The following is a 24,102-nucleotide window of genomic DNA, read 5'->3' as shown; positions in this document are numbered from 1 at the left end:
TTGTGTAGTCATTCCATCATATTAATGGATAGTGACTGGTTTGGCACTGACTTACTGTAATACCCAGGTATGAATTGGGTAACATCAAATTAAACCTAATGGCTATGTGGAACAGCCTTTGGCCATGACTCCCAACTGAATGGTTGGATCATTATACCTTGTGTACTCACTGGGGACAGGAGAAAATCCACACCACAGTAACAATGGCTACCAATCTCTCTCTCCTCAAGGCCAGATTGACATATTCCTTTCTGGTATGATTATTTACCAATTAGAGTCACTTGTGCTTCAATAGTCCAATAAAGACAATGCAATGGAGATTGCATTATTTCTATGGAAGAAAATATGACGGCAATAGAGTCATAAAATTTTTATACTTACTATTATGTAATAATATATTTCTCTTAGAAAACAGAAAAAAATTAACTATAGCCTGAATTTCAATATAACCTATTATCTTTAATAGAAGGTATAAGTATCAGTGCCTAATTACTTATATGTTTTATTGATGTATTGATGGACACTGGTAAATTTTCAGTCCCTTTGGTTCTGAATAATAAAACTAGTTTCTCATTGAACCCATTCATGGAGCTTAGGAGGGTCTAAACAACTTAAAAAGGGGTTGAACCTGAGACTGTTAGTAAAATTTACACTTTTGTGATGCACAAAATTAAAGGTGTGATATAAAAATATCATAGGTTGAAGTGTTATATTGCTTTATTCTGCAAGTCTGGAGGAATAAAAATTAAGAATAATAATGAAATATAAAACAGTAAATAAATGTAAAAAGCCCAGTGTACCAAATCCTCATCCAAAATGACTCAAAAGTGAATGAATACTGTTTTGGATTTACAAACTGGGGAAAAGAAAGTTTGTTTGTTACGTGAATATAAGCCACAAAATTCCTAAAACATTCAGTCAACCTATAATGTCCTTATTCAAGAAATGGCCACAAATGTAGTTATAACTTAATTAAATAAAAATAATAATAAATATTTGAAATAATTTTCTTTAAAATGAAAGGATTGTGTTATTGCCCAGGAATATGCTTTTTCAAAAATATATACATAATAAGCGCCATTTTGAAAAACAGAATTGAAAGAAGAAGGACACTAAGGAGAACTTAGCAAAGCATGAAAATAATTAGGCAATTTATTGTCCAGACTTGCCCTTCCCTAAAACCTTCATGAATGCTCTTGCCACTTCCTTGTTGCGGAGGCTGTAGATGAGGGGATTCAGAATGGGAGTAAGGATGGTGTAGAAGACAGAAACCGTTTTGTCCTGGTTGGGGGAACGATCTGAAGTGGGCCGCATGTACATGAACAAAGCTGCTCCATAGTACATTCCCACCACCATGAGGTGAGAGGAACATGTCGCAAAAGCTTTTCGGCGACCCTCACCAGACGCCATGCGAATGACAGCCAGAATAACACGAGCATAGGAAGCAATGATTACTGCTACAGGGAAAATAATCATTATTATACAGCAGTAGAAAAGAACTTCTTCAAATGTTGATGTGTCATTGCATGAGATGATTAGCAGGGAAGGAAAATCACAGAAGAACTGGGCTATTTCCCGGGACCCACAATAGGAGAAGGAAAATGTAGCTACAGCATCAATGACACCATCAGTAGAACCCAGGATCCAGGAAGATGCAGTCATAAGTCCACAAATTTTGGGACTCATAAGATTGGGATATCTTAGAGGGTGGCAAATGGCAATATAGCGGTCATAAGCCATGACTGCCAACAGGAAACATTCACAGCCAAGTAGTGATGTATAGAAGAAAATTTGTGTGGCACAACCTGCCACAGAAATGGACTTGCTGCCAGACAAGTAGTTGAAGGCCATCTTGGGTACAGTGGTGGTGATGAGCATGAGGTCCATGAGCGACAGTTGGCTGAGGAGGAAGTACATGGGGGTGTGGAGCTGGGGGTCCAGGTAGATAAGGAGAATCATAGCAGTGTTTCCCATGAAAGCCACTATGAAGATGACCAAGACCAAAGAGAACAGGAAGATGTGGGTGGGGCTGTGATTGAAGATTCCCAGAAGGATGAAATCAGAGGTGAATGTCTGATTGCCCCATGCCATGATGAATGTGTTCTTTATCTAATACAAGACAAAGTGATATTACTTCATTAATTTGGTAAACATGTATGCAGTGCCTTACAAAGCAAGTGACTGTGGTAAATTCTGTAGGTCAGTGATCAAGATGACATCAATGGACCTAGGAATCTCAAAGAACAAAAAGTATAATAACAGAACGAATTATATTCTCTTGGTACTAATTTTTATAAGTGTGGAACTTTTCCTAAGTTCAGCTTCTAAACATCCTTTGAAAATTAATATAATAATATACATCTTTATAATTGATAGTGTCTTCAAATGGGAAAATTCCCAAAATCATTAGACAGTGCCTTGAAACATCAGAAATCCTTGATAGAGAAATTAAGCTTAATTCAGCATGTGTCAGACCAAGTAACAGAGATAAAGAATATAATATGGAACTTTGCTTTCATGATACTGAGTGATTTTTCTGTCAGTGTTAACAAACCATTTACATTTGTCAGTTACTTTACAGTTTAGAGTGTTTGACTTGTAATTTATAGTAAATGTTTTATGCAGTAAGTGGATGTGTTGAGAAAATATTTTAAGTATACAAATATAAAAACTTTGTCTCCTTTTGTATAACCCAATGTGATAGGGTGAGTTCTGTTTCCCCAAAAGAGATATGTTGAGTCTTAACCCCAGCATCTCAGAATGTAAACTCATTTGAAAATAATTAGCTAAGCGTGCTTGGGTGGCACAGTTGGTCAAGCATCCAACTCATGGTTTCAACTCAGGTCATGATCTCAGCGTTGTGAGATTGAGCCCCAAGCACAGAGTCTGCTTGAGTTTCTCTCTCTCGCTCTCCCTCTGCTCCTGTCTCCCACACTTTCTCTCTCTCAAATAAACAAATAAATCTTAAAAAGAGAAAATTAAGCTATGATGAGCTCATACTGCAATAGGGCAAACCCTAATCAAATATGACTGATGTCCATATAAGATTCCCATGTGAAGACATAGACACAAGGAGAATGCATTACAATAAAGGCAGAGACTTAAGTGATATATTTACATACCAACAAATTTCAATGATTGTTAGTCATCACCAGAAGCTAGGAGAGAGGCATGGAACAGATTTTCTTACATCCCTCAGAAGTAACCAAGCCTGTTGATATCTTGATTTTAGAATTCCAGTAGTCTCCACTACTCAGAGAATTTAATTGTGTCATTTTAAGCCAAACTGTATGTGGGACCTTGTTATGCTTCACTAGGAAACGAATACATCTGATATCTCCTACAAAAAATTACTACATACAAAAACAAATTCAGAGAGGCTTAAGGTTCACACATTCAAACAATGCTTATGAATATCTGTCTATGTGTTGGATACTGGTAGTAAAGCATCAGTCCAAAATATATATTTATATATATTATAATATATATATATATTATATTATATTATACTATAATATTATATATATAATTTGCACTTACATATTGTAATCAGATGGTGACAAAACTTATTAAAACTGAACATAATAAAAAATTAAAAGTAAAAAAAATTTAAAAATTAAAACACTATAACGTTGTGGAAAAATAATTGAAAAGAAGATGTTAACATTGCACCTTGAATTTTGAAGAATCAAGGAAGACCTCAGGCATCTGATGGTATCTGACAAAAGTAAAAGCCCAGGAGAACTAAAAAAGAGAGAGAGAGAGAAAGAGAGAGACCACACCCTATAAGAAAGAGCAGCGCATGCATAAATTCCACAAAGTGGAACTTATATGAAAAAAAAGTGAAATATATAGAAGATATTAGGGAAACAAAGATTGTAAATTTGAGTTCTGTTTCATGTTCATCATAGCATTTAAAATTCAATTGATGAGGTAAGTATACATGCATGAGAAAAGTTAAAATATGAAGGAAGGTGATAAAAACATTGCCATAAGGACAAAGATAAATCTGGCAAATAGAACAATTAGACAGGGATACACTTTTGTTCACTTCTGCATATTTTTGTGGAGAGACCAAAAACAAGCCTAAACAAAAAAACAAAGTAAACAAAAAGTAGCAAGGGAAAATTAATCTGTAGAGGAAGATAGCATGTTGAATTCTGCTTCATGAGTTTGAATAGATTTTTTTTAAGTGGGGAGGTAGTAAAATACACTTTCTTTAAGTTTTTATTAGGTATACAAACTATGAATGATGTTAGAATAAAGAGAAACACTCAAGGTATTTTAAAATTTTAATTCATGAATGATTATGACCTACAAATACTAATCTACCAGAATGGTCTGTCTGTATTTTCATCTCATGATGTCACGAAGAAGAGTGACTGATTTCAAGACATTGTGACTCTGTGTACAGGTCCATAGCAATGGCAACTCATTAATCATGGAAATCGTGCCCATAAATTGAGAAAAGAATCATTGCACTAATAAAAAAAAAAGTCATGGATTGGCCAGGATTTGATTTAAAAAATTAGAAAAGCGCTATGCAAAATGATTCCAGATACATAATGGTGTAATCAATTCTTCCTGCTAAACTAATTAGAGTTTTTTTTTACAGGAATTGTCAGGAAACAAAACAGTTGAGAAAAGTAAAAAAAAAAAAAAAATCTCACGTGATCCAAAGTGACCATGGCAAACCTGTTTCTGATAACAAAATACAACCTGAATGAGGATCAATAACAGGGTTAATAGCATAGCTGCACAATCTGATAGCTACACTATCATTAATAAGCCTCAATACTAGAATGTTGAATTAACAAAATAGATCACAGGCAACCTCTTCACAAATCCTACATTATGAAGTTTAAATACAGATTATATATTATTCAAAAAATGCAGCAGTTTTGAAATAACAGTTATCACCAGTGAGGACAAAGACGGTTATTTTTAGTAATATTTTTTATTATATTATGTTAGTCACCATACAGTACATCCCCAGCTTTTGATGTGAAGTTTCATGATTCATTACTTGCGTATAACACCCAGTGCACCATGCAATACATGCCCTCCTTAATACCCATGACCAGCCTATCCCATTCCCCCACCCCGCCTCCCCTCTGAAGTCCTCAGTTTGTTTCCCAGAGTCCATAGTCTGTCATGGTTCATTCCCCCTTCTGTTTACCCCCCCTAATTATAAAGTCTCATGCTAATTTTCCAAAACAATGGTATAATGTTTTTGTAAAACATTTTGCAAAAATGCTTTATATTGTAGTAAATTAGTCATTTAATTTGAAGTTATATAAAACAACTTAAAATACATGTAAAGGTCTTGGAAGGGCACGGAATAATGGTAAAGCATCTGTGAATGTGAGCTGTGCTTACTGAAAGAAAAGAAAATGAGGTCCAAACCTGCCTTACAATTGATGCACCCATGTTCTTATTCTCATTCACCACTTTTTTCCTACTCACTTCGCTGCTAATTTCTTTCTCACCTAAAGAATACCAGCATTATATGAAAAAAGAAAACAAAAATATGGATTTTTATCCAACTGTTCCCATCTGTGAGCTGAGGTAAGTAACTTAACTCCTACCATAATTCTATCCCAAAAAAAACAGGATAGTACCACATTCCTCAAAAATAATATTGTACAGATGAAATGAAAGAACAACATAAAATGCTTAGTACAAATAACATTAAAGAAATGAAACCAATTATCTCCATATTGCAATGTTCAACAGAAACTTTGGCATTAACTAATATTCTTACCTGATTACTGATATCACGTCTTGCAAAAGTTTAAATAGCATACAATTCTAAATGAGAGAGTACATTACCAGAAAGGAAAATTACATATATTGCTTGTTTTTATATTTCTATAATCAAAGAGAAGAAGGAGAAGAAGAAGAAGAAGAAGAAGAAGAAGAAGAAGAAGAAGAAGAAGAAGAAGAAGAAGAAGAAGAAGCAGCAGCAGCAGCAGCAACAGCAGCACCTAACACACGCTTGGGAACTTTATCATTACTGTTAAAGAAATCAAAACATGGGAGGGAGTTAAGATGGCAGAGGAGTAGGGGTCCCCTTTTTCAGCTGGTCCCCTGAGTTGAGCTGGATAGGTACCAGGGAGCCATGAATCAGCGCACAGATATCAGAAGATAAACGGAAGGGAGAGGGAGTCTCCACGCTCGGGCGCCGGGAAGCAGTAGCAACCTGCAGCGGGGAGTGGGCTGGCTCCCAGACCGGCACACACGAGACAGCAGACTGAGACCATGAGCAGGGGAAAGCATGCAACCAGACTGAAAACTAGAGCTCCAGAGTGCGAACAAACCACACTGAAATGGAGCTCCAGAACACGCGGGGGCAGCTGGTGGTTGGCGGTGTTATAAACACAAAGGACAGAGACGTGCCAGCCCTGGAAGTGAGGGTTGGGACACCAGGTGTGATGCACACATCCTGAGACGCTGTAGGGTTTACAAGCACCAACAGAAGCAGAGTTAGAGTGGCCAGATGAGCTCAGTGGAGAGCGGACTGTGATTCCTCTGTTCTGAGACTGAGGTTGGGATTTGGCTACTGCTGCTCTGACTCTCAGAAGAGGCACAGCAAACCGCCAGGGAAAGCCGCCAGAGAACAAAAGCCTGGAAATACCAGGTCACAGTGTGCCCATCCCCATCCCCCCTCGCAGGGGACAGGGAGACGCTACCCAAACAGGGTTGCCTGAGTATCAGCACAGCAGGCCCCTCCACCATAAGGCAGGCTGAAAAATCAAGAAGCCCACATCCCTAAGGTCCCTATGAAACAAGTGCACACTGCCTGGGTCCTAGTCAATAATTTGGGCTCTGGACAACCCCACATCCTATCCTTATCAGAATGATGAGAAGGATAAATCCCCCCCCAGCTAAGAAAAGACAATGAGTCTATGGCCTCTGCCATGGAATTAATGGATATGGATATAACCAAATTATCAGAAATGGAGTTTAGAGTAACAATGGTCACGATGATGTGTAGACTCAAAAAAAAATATTAATAAAAATATTAACGAGAATATAGAATCTCTAAGGGCAGAAATGAGAGCAAATCTGGCAGAAATTAAAAATGCTATGAATCAAATGCAGTCAAAACTATATGCTCTGACAGCCAGGGCAAATGAGGCAGAAGAACTAATCAGAAAATTGGAGGACGGGTTAGTAGAAGAGAAAGCTAAAACAGAAAAGTGACTCGAAAAAATCCAATCTCAAGAATGTATGTTACAGGAGTTTACTGAATCAATGAAACATTCCAATGTCAGAATCATGAGCATCCCCAAGGGGGTGGAGAAAAACAGAGGTCTAGGAGAGATATTTGAACAAATTGTAGCTGAAAACTTTCTTAACCTAGCAAAGGAAACAAGCATTCATGTCCGAGAGGCAGAGAGGACCCCTCCCAAGTTCAACCATGACAAACCTACACCACGTCAGGTCGTAGTGCAATTCGCAAATATTAGATCCAAGGATTCAGTATTGAAAGTGTCCAGGCAAAGAAATTTCTCACGTACCAAGGCAAAGGTATCAGAAATATGTCAGACCTGTCTACACAGACCTGGAATGAGAGAAAGGGCTGGAGGGGGATTGTTAAAGCTCTTTCAGAGAAAAACATGAAGCCAAGGATCCTTTATCCAGCAAGGCTGTCATTCAGAATTGATGGAGAGATAAAGACCTTCCAGAATCGCCAGTCACTGACTAATTTTGTAACCATGAAACCAGCCCTACAGGACATATTAAGGGGGGTTCTATAAAAGTAAACAGCCCCAAGAGTGATACAGAACATAAAATCACAATCTATAGAAACAAAGAATTTAAGGGCAACATGGCATCATTAAAATCATATTTCTCAATAACCAGTCTCAATACAAATGGCCTAAATGCTCCCATAAAGCATCACAGGGTTGCAGATTGGATAAAAAGACATGACCCATCCATTTGCTGTCTACAAGAGACTCAATATAAACTTAAAGATACATCCAGACAGAATGTAAAGGAATGGAATACCATCTTTCATGCCAATGGACCTCAAAAGAAAAATGCCATAGCAATTCTCATATCAGACAGATTGGATTTTAAACTAAAGACTATAGTTAGAGATACAGAAGGGCACTATATTATGCTTAAAGGATATATCCAACAAGTGGATATGACAATTATAAATATCTATGCCCCCAACATGGGAGCAGCAAGATACACAAGCAACTCTTAACCAGAATAAAGACACATATAGATAAAAATGCATTAATAGAAGGGGACCTCAACACTCCACTATCAGTAATGGATAGATCACCTAAGCAGAACATCAACAAAGAAACAAGAGCTTTGAAGGCCATACTAGACGAGTTGGACCTCATAGATATATAGAGAACACTACACCCCAGAACAACGGAATACTCATTCTATTCTAATGCCCATGGAACATTCTTAAGAATAGACCATGCTCTGGGTCACAAAACAGGTCCCAACCGATACCAAAAGACTGAAATTTTTCCCTGCATAATCTCAGACCACAATGAGTTGAAATTGGAAATCAATTACAAGGAAAAATATCGAAGAAACTCAAACACTTGGAGACTAAGAACCATCCTGCACAAGAATGATTCGATAGGCTGGTGATGGGTAGTAAGGAGGGCACATACTGCATCGTGCACTGGTGTTATACGAAACTAATGAATCATCGAGCTTTACATAAAAAAATAAACAAATAAAAATAAAAAATTAAAAGAAAAGAATGATTCAATAAACCAGGAAATCAAAAATCAATTTAAACAATTTATGGAGATCAACGAGAATGAAAATACAACGGTCCAAAATCTCTGGGACACTGCAAAGGCAGTCCTAAGGGGAAAATATATAGCCATCCAAGCCTCACTCAAAAGAATAGAAGTACCTAAAATGCAGTTTTTATATTCTCACCGCAAGTAGCTGGAACAGCTACAGAAGAACAGGCCGAATCCACGCACGAGAGAGCTGTGATCAAGATTAGAGCAGAGATCAATGAATTAGAAACCAGGAGAACCGTAGAGCAGATCCACAGAACTAGAAGCTGGTTTTTTATAAGAATAATTAAATATACAAGCCACTGGTCTTATCCAAAAGAATAGTCTTATCCAAAAGAATAGAGAAAGATCCCAAATTAATAAATTAATGAATGAAAAGGGAGAGGTTACAACCATCACCAATGAAATAGGAAGGATTAATAGAAACTTTTTTTTTAAAGATTTTATTTATTTATTCGACAGAGATAGAGACAGCCAGCGAGAGAGGGAACACAAGCAGGGGGAGTGGGAGAGGAAGAAGCAGGCTCATAGCAGAGGAGCCTGATGTGGGGCTCGATCCCACAATGCCAGGATCACGCCCTGAGCTGAAGGCAGACGCTTAACCGCTGTGCCACCCAGGCGCCCCGGATTAATAGAAACTTTTATCAAGAGCTTTATGCCAATAAATTAAGCAACCTGGGATAGATGGAGGCCTTTCTGGAATCCTGTAAACTAACAAGATTGAAACAGGAAGAAATTGATTTTTAAATATACCAATTAATTATGAAGAGATTGAAACAGTGACTAAAAACCTTCCAAAAAACAAAACTCCAAGGCCTGATGGATTCCCTGGGGAATTCAATCAAACATTCAATAAAGAAATAATACCAATGCTCCTAAAGATATTTCAGAAAATAGAAACTGAAGGAAAACTACCAATCTCATTCTATGAGCCAATATTACCTTGCTCCTCAAACTAGGCAAAGACCCCATCAAAAAGGAAAATTACTGATCGATTTCCCTGATGAATATGGATGCCGAAATTCTCAACAAGATCCTACCTAATAGGATCCAACAGTACCCTAAAAGGATTATCCATCATGATCAAGTGGGATTCATCCCCGGGATGCAAGGGTGGTTCAACATTCGCAAATCTAGCAGTGTGATAGATTATATCAACAAGAAAAAAGCCAAAAATCGTATGATCCTCTCAATAGATGCAGAAAAAGCATTTGACAAAATACAGCATCCTTTCCTGATAAAAACGCTTCAGAGTGTAGGGATAGAGAGTACAATCCTCAATCTCATAAAAACCATGTATGAACATCCTACAGCAAATATCATTGTCAATGGGGAAAAGCTGGAAGCCTTTCCCTTAAGATCGGGAACATGACACGGATGCCCACTCTCACCATTATTATTCAACATAGTACTAGAAGTCCTTGCAACAGCAAACAGAAAACCAAAAGGGATAATAGGTATCCAAATCAGCAAAGAAGAAGTCAAACTGTCTCTCTTCACAGATGCATTATACTCTATATGGAAAACCCAAAAGAATCCACCCCCACACTATTAGAAGTTATAGAGCAATTCAGTAATGTGGCGGGATACAAAATCAATGCTCAGAAATCAGTAGCATTTCTATACATGAACAATGAAACTGAAGAAACAGAAATTAGGGAATCCATCCCATTTACAATAGCACCAAAAATCATATGTTATCTTGGAATTAACTTAACCAGAGACATAAAGGATCTATATTCTATAAACTACAAATCACTCTTGAAAGACATTGAAAAGACACAAAAAGATGGAAAAACATTCCAGGTTCATGGATCGGAAGAATTAACATAGTTAAAATGCCCATGCTACCGAGAGCAATCTACACTTTCAGTGCTATCCCAATCAAAATACCAATGACATCTTTCAAAGAACTTGAACAAACAGCCCTTAAATTTGTGTGGAACCAGAAAAGTCCCTGAATTACCAAGGAATTGTTGAATAGGAAAAACAGTGCAAGGGCATCACAATGCCTGATTTCAAGTTGTACTACAAAGCTGTGATCACCAAGACAGCATGTTACTGGCAAAAAAGCAGACACATAGACCAATGAATGAGAATAGAGAACCCAGAAATGGTCCCTCGGCTCTTTGGGCAACTAATCTTTGATAAAGCAGGAAAAAACATCCGGTGGAAAAAAGACAGTCACTTCAATAAATGGTGCTGGGAAAATTGGACAGCTACATGCAAAAGAATGAAACTTGACCACTCTCTCACACCATACACAAAGATAAACTCCAAATGGATGAAAGACCTCGATGTGAGACAGGAATCCATCAAAATCCTAGAGGAGAGCATAGGCAGCAACCTCTACGTCATCGGCCACAGCAACCTTTTTCATGACACATCTCCAAAGGCAAGAGAAACAAAAGATAAAATGAACTTGTGGAGCTTCATAAAAAAAACAAAAACAAAAACAAAAAAAACTTCTGCACAGCCAAAGAAACAGTCAAAAAAACTAAGAGGCAGCCCACGGAATGGTAGTAGAATTTTGCAAAACACACTACAGATAAAAGACCGGTATCCAAGATCTACAAAGAACTTCTTAAACTCAATACAGAAGAAATAAATAAACAATTCATAAAATGGGCAGAAGATATGAACAGACACTTTTCCAGTGAAGACATACAAATGGGTAACAAACACATGAAAAAAAATGTTCAAAATCATTAGCCATCAGGGAATTTCAAATCAAAACCACACTGAGATACCACCTTACACCAGTTAGAATGGGAAAAAATTGACAGGGCAAGAAACAACAATTTTTGGTGAGGATGTGGAGAAAGGGGATCCCTCCTACATTGTTTGTGGGAATGCAAGTCGGTACAGCCACTCTGGAAAACAGTGTGGAGGTCCCTTAAAAAGTTAAAAATTGAGTTACCCTATGATCCAGCTATTGAACTACTGGGTATTTACCCCAAAGATACAGACATAGTGAAGAGAAGGGCCATATGCACCCCAATGCTCATAGCAGCATTGTCCACAATAGCTAAATTGTGGAAGGAACTGAGATGCCCTTCAACAGATGACTGGATTAAGAAGCTGTGGTCCATAAATACAATGGAATATTACTCAGGTATCAGAAAGAAAGAGTTCTCAATATTTGCTGCAACATGGATGACACTGGGGGATATAATATTAAGTGAAGTAAGTCAAGCAGAGAAAGACAATTATCATATGGTTTCACTCAACTATGGAACATAAGAACTAGGAAGATGGGTAGGAGAAGAAAGGGAAGAATAAAGTGTGGGTAATCAGAAAGGGGAATGAAGCATGAGAGACTATGGATTCTGAGAAACAAACTGAAGGCTTCAGAGGGGAGGGGGTGGGGGAATGAGATAGACTGGTGATGGGTAGTAAGGAGGGCAGGTATTGCATGGTGCACTGGGTGTTATACGCAACTAATGAATCATGGAACTTTACATCAAAAACCAGGGATGTATTGTATGGTGAATGACATAATAGAATAAAAATATTATTTTAATAAAACAATATCAAAACAAAATAATGAACTAGAACCAAGAGGCACATCTAGGGATAGTTACTTATAGCATTCGTGAGATCAGCCCAATGGCTTTATAACACCACACATTTAAGTATAATTCTAAGTTTATTATATCATTTAACATCCCTAGAATCAGCATTACTCTAACTAAATGGATATGTATATCCATGAAAGTAAATACATAGTAAATACATATACACCTGTTTAGATATACATAGCTTTGTAGATATTTTTTAAGCAGAAAATGATTAATATGGTTTTACTTAAATTCTAAAAACTCTCATGGAACATGGGATTCATACCTGCTCTGATATGTTTTATTGGAAGCTTATGCTCTGTATCTTCTCTGGGAAACACAAAGCTGCAGTATAAATCAAATGGATTTTTACTCCTAGGTAATACCTACTCTGCCGACCATGGTGAGAAGATGGAAAATTAATTTTCTAGTCCTCTGGGGATTCCATTCCCTTGTCTTTAATTATAAGAGTTTGCATTGTTTTCCATCCCCTCTCCTAGGACAAAGAAACAGAATTTGGTTTTGTTTGTTTTGTTTTGTTTTTTTAGTACTTACTCTGGTAGATAATTATGTCTCCTTCCTTACGTTTTAGTTTGAACTCCCTGAAACTTTTTGCTCCCTCTCACTTACACAGTGATAAGAGGAAAAACATACTGAGTGCTTCCTACGTAATTGGCATTGTGAGAAACGTATATGTAAACTCACAGACACTTACCAACATTGTATGTGTCAGGTACTCTTATCATTTAATTTTTTGTTTGTTTTCTTCTTGTTGTAATACAGCTGATGAATGGTGGACAGGATATTCCAATGTTAATGGCAACTCCATTTTTGAGCTTTATTAGGCATTATGAGCACATGAAAATTGAATATATTTAAGGTATTCAACTTGATATTTTGATCAATGTATATATTATGGAATGACCACCACCATCCAGCTAACTAAAATAATCCTCATCTCAAATAGTTACCATTTTTCCTGTGCAGTTAGAACCCTTGAGATCTATACTCTTAGTAAATCTTGAGACTATAATAAGGTTTTGTCAACTAACTATAGTCACCATGCTCTATATCAGGTATCCAGAACTTATACGGTGGACTATTATTCATTCAGCTTCTATGCTGCACCATCACTCTTCCCTGTACCCTGTCTTCCAATATTATATGAGGAGTGCATCAGTTTACTTGGGCAGAATTGACATTTTTAAAAAATATCTTGAAGTTCTCCACATACTGTTCAATCTATTCATATTTTCCTTAATGTCTTTTATAACCTTCAAAACCTCTATTTTAAAGTGAATACCTTGCTGGATAGAAATGTCCATGGGTATTTTATATTTGATTGATCCAATGTATGGATCATGTTTCTATTACTTTTCCTTTGTTTTGGATGATATATAGAAATCTATTGATTGTTGTATGTTGATTTTTAATCCAAGGATGTCATTTCCTACTCTAGTGTTCTTCATTGCAGAGAAAAATACCACATGGAAGTGATGAAAAAATTTGTTCCTGTTGTTCCATTTTTAGACTACTTTTTCTTAATGTGTATCATTAGAATAACATACATAAAAACTTATAGCATGGTACAACATATACTATGCATACATTATTTATAACATATAATACTGGTTATGATTATAAAGTTCCACTCTCAAGGTTGGCTTGAGGTACCGATAGACATACTAAGCCCATTAGTATAATGCCCTTTTATTTCTTTCATGACAGTTTTAAATAAGTCATTTAATTGAATAAAATAATGGCTTACTTTCATTGAGGTGAGATGATTATTCTCCTTTGGTTCTTCATAGGCTGAATTACATTGACAGGTATTCTTAGCTTTTTTTTTTTCCTTTTAGAGGGGGTTTTGGAGGTGGGGAGAGGGAGAGAGAGAATCTTAAGTGCCTCAGAGCTTCACCTGGGAATTGATCGCACAATCCTAAGATCCTGACATGTACCACAATCAAAAGTAAGACGTCCAACTGACTGAGGCGACCAGGTGCCCTGCTATTCTTAGCTTTATGCATATTTCAGGGAGAATGTAGTATTAAAAAATAAATATCAGCGTATTCACCACTCCCTTTAAAATATAATATTACAGACTAAATTGAACACAGTGTGTATTTGTATTCATAATCTGAATAATGAATTTTTTACTCTTTGTGTAAACATGTAACAAAACCCCTAGCTACATTTTTTGTAACATATCATGTATCTTTTTATATCTTTATATATCCATAGTACCTCTTTGTATGTTTTGCTTTTTTCTTTTGGATTTTTGAATTTCTTTCATTTTAATACATATGGAGATATATATTTCCATATATATATATATATATATATATATATATATATATATATATATATATAAATGGAGTATATAATTTCATTTCCTCCTGAAAAAACTAAAGTCAGTATCATTGCCCAGGTTTAAATTTTCCTTTGAACATATGCTCTGTTGTACCTAAAATAATGATGGGAAATGGAATCTTTGCCAAAAACAGCCAGTGTCCATGCAGTACATCCCCTCCTTAATACCCACCATGGGGCTAGCCCATCCCCCCATCCCCTCCCCTCTAAAGCCCTCAGCTTGTTTCTCAGAGTCCATAGTTTCTCCCTCCTTTGTTTTCCCCTCCCTTCTCCTACTGATCTCCCTGCTATTCCTTTTGTTCCACAAATAAGTGAAACTATATGATAATTGTCTTTCTCTGCTTGACTTATTTCACTTAGAAAAATCTCCTCTAGTCCTATCCATGTTGATGTGAAACAGCTTTTTTTAATGAATTTTATGAATATTTCCAAATTTCTCCCAAAAGAAACTATAATAATTTACATTATCAGGATAACCATAATTTTAATTTATACTGCTCTCTATCCTTTTTTTTTTTTAAGATTTTATTGGAGAGAGGTGTGAGCTCAAAAAGATGGTGGAGAAGTAGGAGAACCTATTTCAGCCAGTCCCCTGAATACAGCTGGATATCTACCAGACTATCCTGAACACCCATGAAATCAGCCTGAGAAGTAAGAAGATACATATGGATCTCTACAAATGAGCATCTCCAGCACTGGGTATCAAGGTACGAAGCGGGGAGCCAAGAGTCTGTGTGCAGATATCAGAAGATAAATGGAAGGGGGAGGGAGCTGCCACACTCTGGCACCGGGAAGTAGAAACCTCCTGCGCTGGGGAGCAGGTTAGACTCATGGTCCAGTAGCCACCAGGAAACCAGACTGAAACCAGGAGTTCCAGAGCATGCACTTGAATGAGAGTTAAACTGGGAGCTTGGGAGCATGTGCATGAACAGGGAGAGGCTGGTGGTTTTAGAAGCACAAAGTGCAGACACATTCCAGCCCTGGGAGGGAGGGCTGGGAGACCAGCTATGGGACGCACAATACAGGATGCTGTGGCTTTTTAGCAGCACAGACAGAAATGGAGTTAGAGTGGCCTGGAGAGTTCAGTGAAGAGAAGACTGCAATCTGTACTGAGACAGAGGTTTGGATATGGTCACCGCTGCTCTGACTTTCAGAAGAGACACAGAAAGTCACCAGGGAAATCCACCAGAGAACAAAAGCCCAGAAAAAACAGTTCTCACTGTGCCCATCCCCCTCCACAGGGGGCAGAGCAACTCTGCCCAAACAGGGTTGCCTGAGTATCAGCAAGGCAGACTTCTCTCCCAGAAGGCAAGCTGAAAGAACAAGAAGCCCACATCCCTAAGGTCCCTATAAAACAGGTGCATTTTGCTTGGGTCCTGGTCAATAATTTGGGCTCTGTACATCCCTGCAAACACACCTCATCAGAATGACAAGGAGGAGGAACCCCCATCAAAGGAAAGAAATAGAGATTGTGGCCTCTGCCACAGAACTAATGGATATGGATATAACAAAACTGTCAGAAATGGATTTCAGAGTAACAATTGTAAAGATGATGTATAGGCTTGAGAAAAATATTAATGAAAATATACAATCTCTAAGGGCTGAAGTGAGAAAGAATCTGGTGGAAATTAAGAATCCTATGAATGAAAGGCAGTCTAAACCAGCTGCTCTGACAGCCAGGGTTAATGAAGCAGAAGAACGAATTAGTGAGTTAGAGGATGAGATGATAAAAAAGAAGGAAAGAGAAGGAACATGGGTAAAGAAATGTTGCTTTCAAGAAAAAAGGCTATGGGAGATTACAGACTCAATGAAATGTTCCAATGTGAGAATCATGGGCATCCCCGAGGGAGTGGAGGAAGAGAGAGGTCAAGAAGAGATATTTGAACAAATTGTAGCTGAGAACTTTCCTAATCTGGTGAAGGAAACAAGAATTTGTGTCCAAGAGGCAGAGAGGACCCCTCCCAAGATAAATGAGAACAGACCAACAACACGACATATCATAGTACAATTTGCAAATCTTAGATCCAAAGAAATAACCTTGAAAGTGGTGAGAGGGAAGAGAGTACCCAAGTACAGAGGGAGGAACATCAGAATAATGTCATAACTGTCTACAGAGACCTGGCAAGCCAGAAAAGGCTGCCAAAACATATCGAGAGCACTAAGTGAGAACATGCAACCAAGGAACCTTTATTCAGCAAGACTGTCATTCAGAATGGATGGAGAGACAAGGACTTTCCTAGACTAGCAGAAACTAAAAGAATATGTGACCAGAAAGCCATCCCTACAAGCAATATTAAAGGAAGTTCTATAAAAGTAAAAAGACTCCAAAAGTGAAAAGAACAGAAATTTACAGAGACAATCTATAGAAACGAGGACTTCACAGGCAACATGACAACATTAAAATAATATCTCTCAAAAATCACTCTCAATGTGAATGGCCTCAATGCTCCCATGAAATGCCACAGGGTCGCAGATTGGATAAAAAGACATGACCCATCCATATGCTGTCTAAAAGACCCATTTTGAACCTAAAGATACATCCAGACTGAGAGTGAAGAGATGGGGAACCATTTTTCATGCCAATGGACCTCAAATGAAAGCTGAGGTAGCAATTCTCATAAAGACAAATTAGATTTTAAGCTAAATACTGCAGTCAGAGATACAAAAGGACACTATATTATTCTTAAAGGGTCTATCCAACAAGAGTATCTAACAATTATAAATATCTATGCCCCGAACAGGGGAGCAGATAGATACATAAGCCAACTCTTAATCAGAATAAAGAGACATATAGATAATAATACATTAATAGTAGGGGACCTCAACACTCCACTCTCAGTAATAGACAGATTATCTAAGCAGAAAAGCAACAGTGAAACAAGAGCTTTGAATGACATACTGGAGCAGATGGACCTCATAGATATATACAGAACACTACACCCTAGAACAACAGAACAGTCACTCTTTTTGAATGTACATGGAACTTTCTCCAGAACAGACCATATATTGGGTCACAAAACAGGTCTCAACAGATACCAAAAGACTGAGATTATTCCCTGCATATTCTCAGACCACAATGCTTTGAAACTGGAACTCAATCACAAGGAAAAATTTGGAAGAAACTCAAACGCTTGGAAACTAAGAACCATCCCGCTTAAGAATGATTGTGTAAACCAGGGAATTAAAGAACTTAAGCAGTTTATAGAAACCAATGACAATGAAAACACAATGGTCCAAAACCTATGGGAATCTGCAAAGGCAGTCCTCAGGGAAACATAAATAGCCATCTAAGCCTCACTCAAAAGAATAGAACAATCTAAAATGCAGTCTTTACATTCCCACCTTAAGAAGCTAGAGATGGAACAGAAGAACAGGCATAAGCCTCACACGAAAAGACAATTAGTAAGATTAGAGCAGAAATTAATGAATTAGAAACCAGAAATATAGTAGAGCAGATCAACAAAACTAGAAGCTGGTTCACTGAAAGAATTAATAAGATCGATAAGCCAGTGGCCATATTTATTCAAAAGAATAGAGAAAGGACCCAAATTAATAAAATTATGAATGAAAGGGGAGAGATCATGACCAACACCAAGGAAATAGAAACAATCATTAGAAACTATTATCAGCAACTATATGCTAATAAATCAAGCAATCTGGAAGAAATGGATGCCTTCCTCGAAATGTATAAACTACCAAGACTGAAACAGGAAGAAATTGATCGATAAATAAATAGACCGATTAACAGTGAAGCGACTGAAGCAGTGATCAAAAACCTCCCAGAAAACAAGAGTCCAGGGCCTGTTGGATTCCCAGGGGAAATTCTACCAAACATACAAAGAAGAACTAATTCCTATTCTCCTGAAGCTGTTTCAAAAAATAGAAACAGAAGGAAAACTACCAAACTCATTCTATGAGGTCAATATTACCATGATCCCCAAACCAGGCAAAGGCCCAATTAAAAGGAGAATTACAGACCAATTTCCCTGATGATATGGATGCCAAAATTCTCAAAAAGATCCTAGCTAAGAGGATCCAAGATTACATTGAAAGGATTATCCCTCACAACCAAGTGGGATTCATCCCTGGGATGCAAGCATGGTTCAACATTCACAAACTGATCAGTGTGATAGATCACATTAATAAGAGAAGAGACAAGAACCGTATGATCTTCTCAATTGATGCAGAAAAGCATTTAACAAAATACAGCATCCTTTCCTGAATAAAACCCTTCAGAGTGTAGGGATAGAGGGTACCTTCCTCAATTTCATAAAAACCATCTATGAAAAACCTACAGCAAATATGATTCTCAATGGGGAAAAGCTGAGAGCCTTTCCCTTAAGATCAGGAACACAACAAAGATGCCCACTTTCGCCATCATTGATCAATATAGTATTAGAAGCCCTTGCAACAGCAATCAGACAATGAAAAAGAATAAAAGGTATTCAAATTGGCAAAGAAGAAGTCAAACCCTCTGTCTTTGCAGATGACATGATACTTTATATGGAAAACCCCAAAGACTCCACCCCCAAATTGCCAGAACTCATACAACTATTTAGTAATGTGGTGGGATACAAAATCAATGCTCAGAAACCAGTTGCATTTCTATACCCTAACAATGAGACTGAAGAAGGAGAAATTAGGGAATTGATTCCATTTTCAATAGCACCAAAACCGTAAGGTATCTCGGAATAAACCTAACCAGACTGGTAAAGGATCTATACTCTAGAAACTACAGAACTATGATGAAAGACATCGAAGAAGACAAAAAAGGTGGAAAAATATTTCATGCTCATGGATTGGAAGAATAAACATAGTTAAAATGTCTATGCTACCCAGAGCAATCCACACTTTCAATGCCATTCTGATCAAAATAACAATGACATTTTTCAAAGTGTTGGAACAAACAATCCTATAATTTGTGTGGAACCAGAAAAGACCCTGAATCACCAAGGAAATATTGAACAAGAAAAACAAAGCTGGGGTCATCACATTGCCTGATTTCAAACTATACTACAAAAATTGACAAGGCAAGAAACAACAAATCAAAACCACACTGAGATACCACCTTACACCTGTTAGAATGGGAAAAATTGACAGGGCAAGAAACAACAATTGTTGGAGAGGATGTGGAGAAAGGGGATCCCTCCTACATTGTTGGTGGGAATGCAAGTTGGTACAGCCACTCTGGAAAACAGTGTGGAGGTCCCTTAAAAAGTTAAAAATTGAGCTACCCTATGATCCAGCCATTGCACTACTGGGTATTTACCCCAAAGATACAGACGTAGTGAAGAGAAGGGCCATATGCACCCCAGTGTTCATAGCAGCATTGTCCACAATAGCTAAATCATGGAAGGAGCTGAGATGCCCTTCAACAGATGACTGGATTAAGAAGCTGTGGTCCATATATACAATGAAATATTACTCAGCTATCAGAAAAAACAAATTCTCAACATTTGCTGCAACATGGACAGCACTGGAGGAGATAATGTTAAGTGAAATAAGTCAAGCAGAGAAAGACAATTATCATATGATTTCTCTCATCTATGGAATATAAGAACTAGGATGATCGGTAGGGGAAGAAAGGGATAAAGAAAGGGGGGTAATCAGAAGGGGGAATGAAACATGAGAGACTATGGACTCTGAGAAACAAACTGAGGTCTTCAGAGGGGAGGGGGTTGGGGGAATGGGATAGACTGGTGATGGGTAGTAAGGAGGGCACATATTGCATGGTGCACTGGGTGTTATACGCAACTAATGAATCATCGAACTTTACATCGGAAACCGGGGATGTACTGTATGGTGACTAACATAATATAATAAAAAATCATTAAAAAAAAGGGAGGGCACATATTGCATGGAGCACTGTGTGTTATGCACAATGAATCATGGAACACTACATCAAAAACTAATGATGTACTGTGTGGTAAAAAACATATCATAATTTAAAAAAGATTTTATCTATTTATTTGAGAGAGAGAGAGAGAGCACAAGCAGCTGAGCGACAGAGGGAGAGGGAGAAACAGACTCCCCACTGAACAGAGAGCCCAATGCAGGGCTTAATTCCAGGCCTCTGGGATCATGACCTGAGCCAAAGGCAGATACTTAAGAGACTGATCCCACCAGGCTCCCCAGTTGCTCTCTATCCTTAAGACTGAATTCTGATAAATTACAATTTTTCAATTATAGCTTGAATATTCTTGCCAGATAAAATATTATAGCCTGGTAATTTAGAAAATCATTTGAACAATAATTATTATTGATATAGGCATGCCATATACAATCTATGGGGCAAAGTTATACTAATAAACTATTTCTTGTTTATCAGATATTAAAATTTATCTAGTGTTCTGTATTTTGATTTCCTTAATCTGACCATCTGGCAACCTGTGCCTGGATTTAACTTTCACAAGATCTACTTTGCTGTGTTTGTAGTCTCTGACAAAATTGAGTAGATAGGTAATTCTAAGGGTCTTGGAACACCATTTACTTTTGTGTAAGTGATGTTTTTTGACATTCTTATAAATAGTTGTACTTTTGAAGTTTTATGTTATTTATTTGGTGAATTAAACAAAACTGAATTTATTATATTGTTTTTATCTAGCAATATTACCAAAATCAATTAAAAATTCTATTATTTACATTATTTTTTTACATCTTAACAAAATTATATTAATTTTTATTTCTTTAGATTCAATTACCCAACATACCTTTCATCATTAGTTTTTGGTGTATCTCTCAATGATACATCAGCTGTGTACAATACCCAGTGCTCTTCATATTGCATGCCCTCCTTAATGCCCATCACCCAGTTAATATCCAACCACCCACCTCCCCTTCTACCACCCTCAGTTTGCTTAAAAGAGTCAAGAGTCTCTCAAGGTTTGTCCCTCTCTCTGATTTCCTCTCATTCAGTTTTCCCTCCCTTCCCTGATGGGCCTCTACACTGTTTCTTATATTCCCCATATTAGTGAAACCATAATTGTCCTTCTCTGATTAACTTATTTCACTTAGCAGAGTACCCTTCCTTCCTATTCATGTAAATGTAAATGGTAAGTGTTCATCCTTTCTGATGGCTGAATAATACTCTGTTGTATATATGAGCCACATATTCTTTATCCATTCATCTGTTGAAGTTTATATCACAGCAACTTCCACAATTTGGCTATTGTGAACATTGCTGACATTAGCATTGTGGTGCATTTGCCCCTTTTTTTCACTATATCTGTAACTTTGAGGTAAATACCCGGTAGTACAATTATTGGGTTGTAGGGTAGCTCTATCTTTAACTTCTTGAGGAAACTCCATACTGTTTTTCAGAGTGGCTGTACCAGCTTGCATTCCCACCAATACTGGAAGATGGTTCCCCTTTCTCCACATCCTCTCCAACATTTGCTGTTTCCTGTCTTGTTAATTTTTTTAAATTAATTCTTACTGGTATGAGGTGGTATCCCATTATGGTTTTGATTTATATTTCCCTGATGCCAAGTGATGTTGAGCATTTTTTCAGTGTGTCTGTTGGTCATTTGTATGTCTTCTTTGGAGAAGTGTCTGTTCATGTTTTCTGCCCATTTCTTGAGTGGATTCTTTGGTTTTTGTGTGTTGAGTTTGAGAGATTCTTTGTAGAACTGGGATACTAAGCCTTTACCTGTTATGTCATTTGCAAATATCTTCTCTTTGTCAAAGATTAGTTGGAGTTGAGGGTCCATTTCTGGATGCTTTATTCTGTTCCATTGATCTATGTGTCTGTTTTTGTGACAATACCATGTCGTCTTGATCACAGAAATCACAGAGGGAGACAAACCATGAGAGACTCTGGACTCCAGGAAACAAACTGAGGGTTGCAGAAGGGAGGGGTGGGGGGATGGGGTAGACAAGTGATGGATATTGAGGAGGACATGTTACATAAATTTGAACATAATGTCATGCTATCAACTACTAGAGATTCTAACACTTTTTTGATAAGACTTTAAGTGTTGGATTTTTATACTATTTTATTTGTTAGCTTTATGAGGAACTACATTGTTTTAGATAGCAAGTGATCTAAAGTAAATGTCAGTTGTAGTTCTGAATGTAGTATGGAAGAAAAGCAGTCATATAAAATTTGATATATGCTATAGTAAATGTTTCCATATGGGCTATACAGATACATAGAAACAATGCTCAATACAGCCTTGCTTATCAGGACAGGTTCCTGCAGAAGGGGTCTTAAAGGACAATAATAAATTATGCAACTTGATTGTACATGGAACAAAGCAGATACTTAAGGAGATAAACTTGGAAAGGTCATGGAGATGTGAAGAAATAAGTTGTTTCACAGAGAAACTTGAATAACAGAGAGTTGAAAAGTGAAACCAGAAAGATAAAAGCAAAATCATAAATTCCCTGCATTGAAGTATAATTTTTATCTTGAAATTTACAAAGGGTCACAAGGTAATTTTAAGTAAGGAGAAGGTGCTAATCTTTGCATTTTAGAAATGTGATTGCTTTAGGCAAATGGCAGATTTTTGAGTGGAGAGAAGCATGGCATGAAGATAGAACCATTATAAAGTTAGTATAGTGAATAAAGGACAATTAGTACAATGCAAAGAGAATATAGTGTAAGTGCCTGTCAAAGTTTTGATTGTGAAGGCATCCATATCAAAAGACATCCATCTAAAATAAACATGCTGTCAGCTGTATGACACATTTACTAGCAAAACAGCTGGATAATGAACTAGCCCCCTTTTCTCCCCTCCCAACATCCATGAAGTTCTCTTTTCAGAAAACCCTGGGCAACCTGGATAACTGACCACTTCGTTGACCATGCCCTAATTTCCTGAGCCCTAATTCCCACTCTTGTGCTTCAAAGTAGCCAAAATTAAGTGACCCATTGAAACCCCAGACACACTATCCATGAGCCCTAATAAAGGCAGACCCCAAATCCTCTCGTCCTCTCCCTCCACAATTTCATTCTGTGGCATGGAGTGTACCCTCAGGAATTGTTAAGTGTCTTCCTCCTCAAATTTCCCTGATGATTTTTGCTGAAGTACATCCAATGATCATAACAAGAACCACAAGGGCCAGTCCAGCCACAGCATTGGCCCTAATGGAGGAAAAGTGTGTGGAGTCTCATTATGACTAATAGGGACTTAAGCAAGTGCCTCAGACCTTCCTAGGCATTAGCATCACTATTCACAGGCTGGGACCAACACAACAGATATATCCTAGGAAGGTGATATCCATAAAATCTTTGGATCCATATGAATTGTTAATCACATTTCCACATAGATTTAAGCTTCTATGAGTTTACTTACATTTTATTTTACTTTGCAATACATAATTCCTGTTTTAATTCTAACTTTATTTTTTAAATTTATAAATATTAAGCTTCATCACTA

General features: G+C 37.4%; 1 protein-coding gene across 1 annotated transcript; it reads right to left on the bottom strand.

Annotated features, from left to right (window-relative positions):
- Nucleotides 1-1,152: 1,152 nt before the first annotated feature.
- On the bottom strand, nucleotides 1,153-2,091 carry LOC123780181 (olfactory receptor 2M3). The gene has a single exon (XM_045778969.2). The coding sequence runs from the start codon at nucleotides 2,089-2,091 to the stop codon at nucleotides 1,153-1,155; it is 939 nt and encodes a 312-aa protein (XP_045634925.2).
- Nucleotides 2,092-24,102: the final 22,011 nt, after the last annotated feature.

The sequence above is a fragment of the Ursus americanus genome, chromosome 5 (genome assembly GCF_024610735.1).
Source record: "Ursus americanus isolate L20-20 chromosome 5, mUrsAme1.1.p, whole genome shotgun sequence".
Classification (NCBI taxonomy): Eukaryota; Metazoa; Chordata; class Mammalia; order Carnivora; family Ursidae; genus Ursus; species Ursus americanus.
Note: the sequence above shows the minus strand (reverse complement) of the source record. Positions and strands in the feature narration are given on the sequence as shown.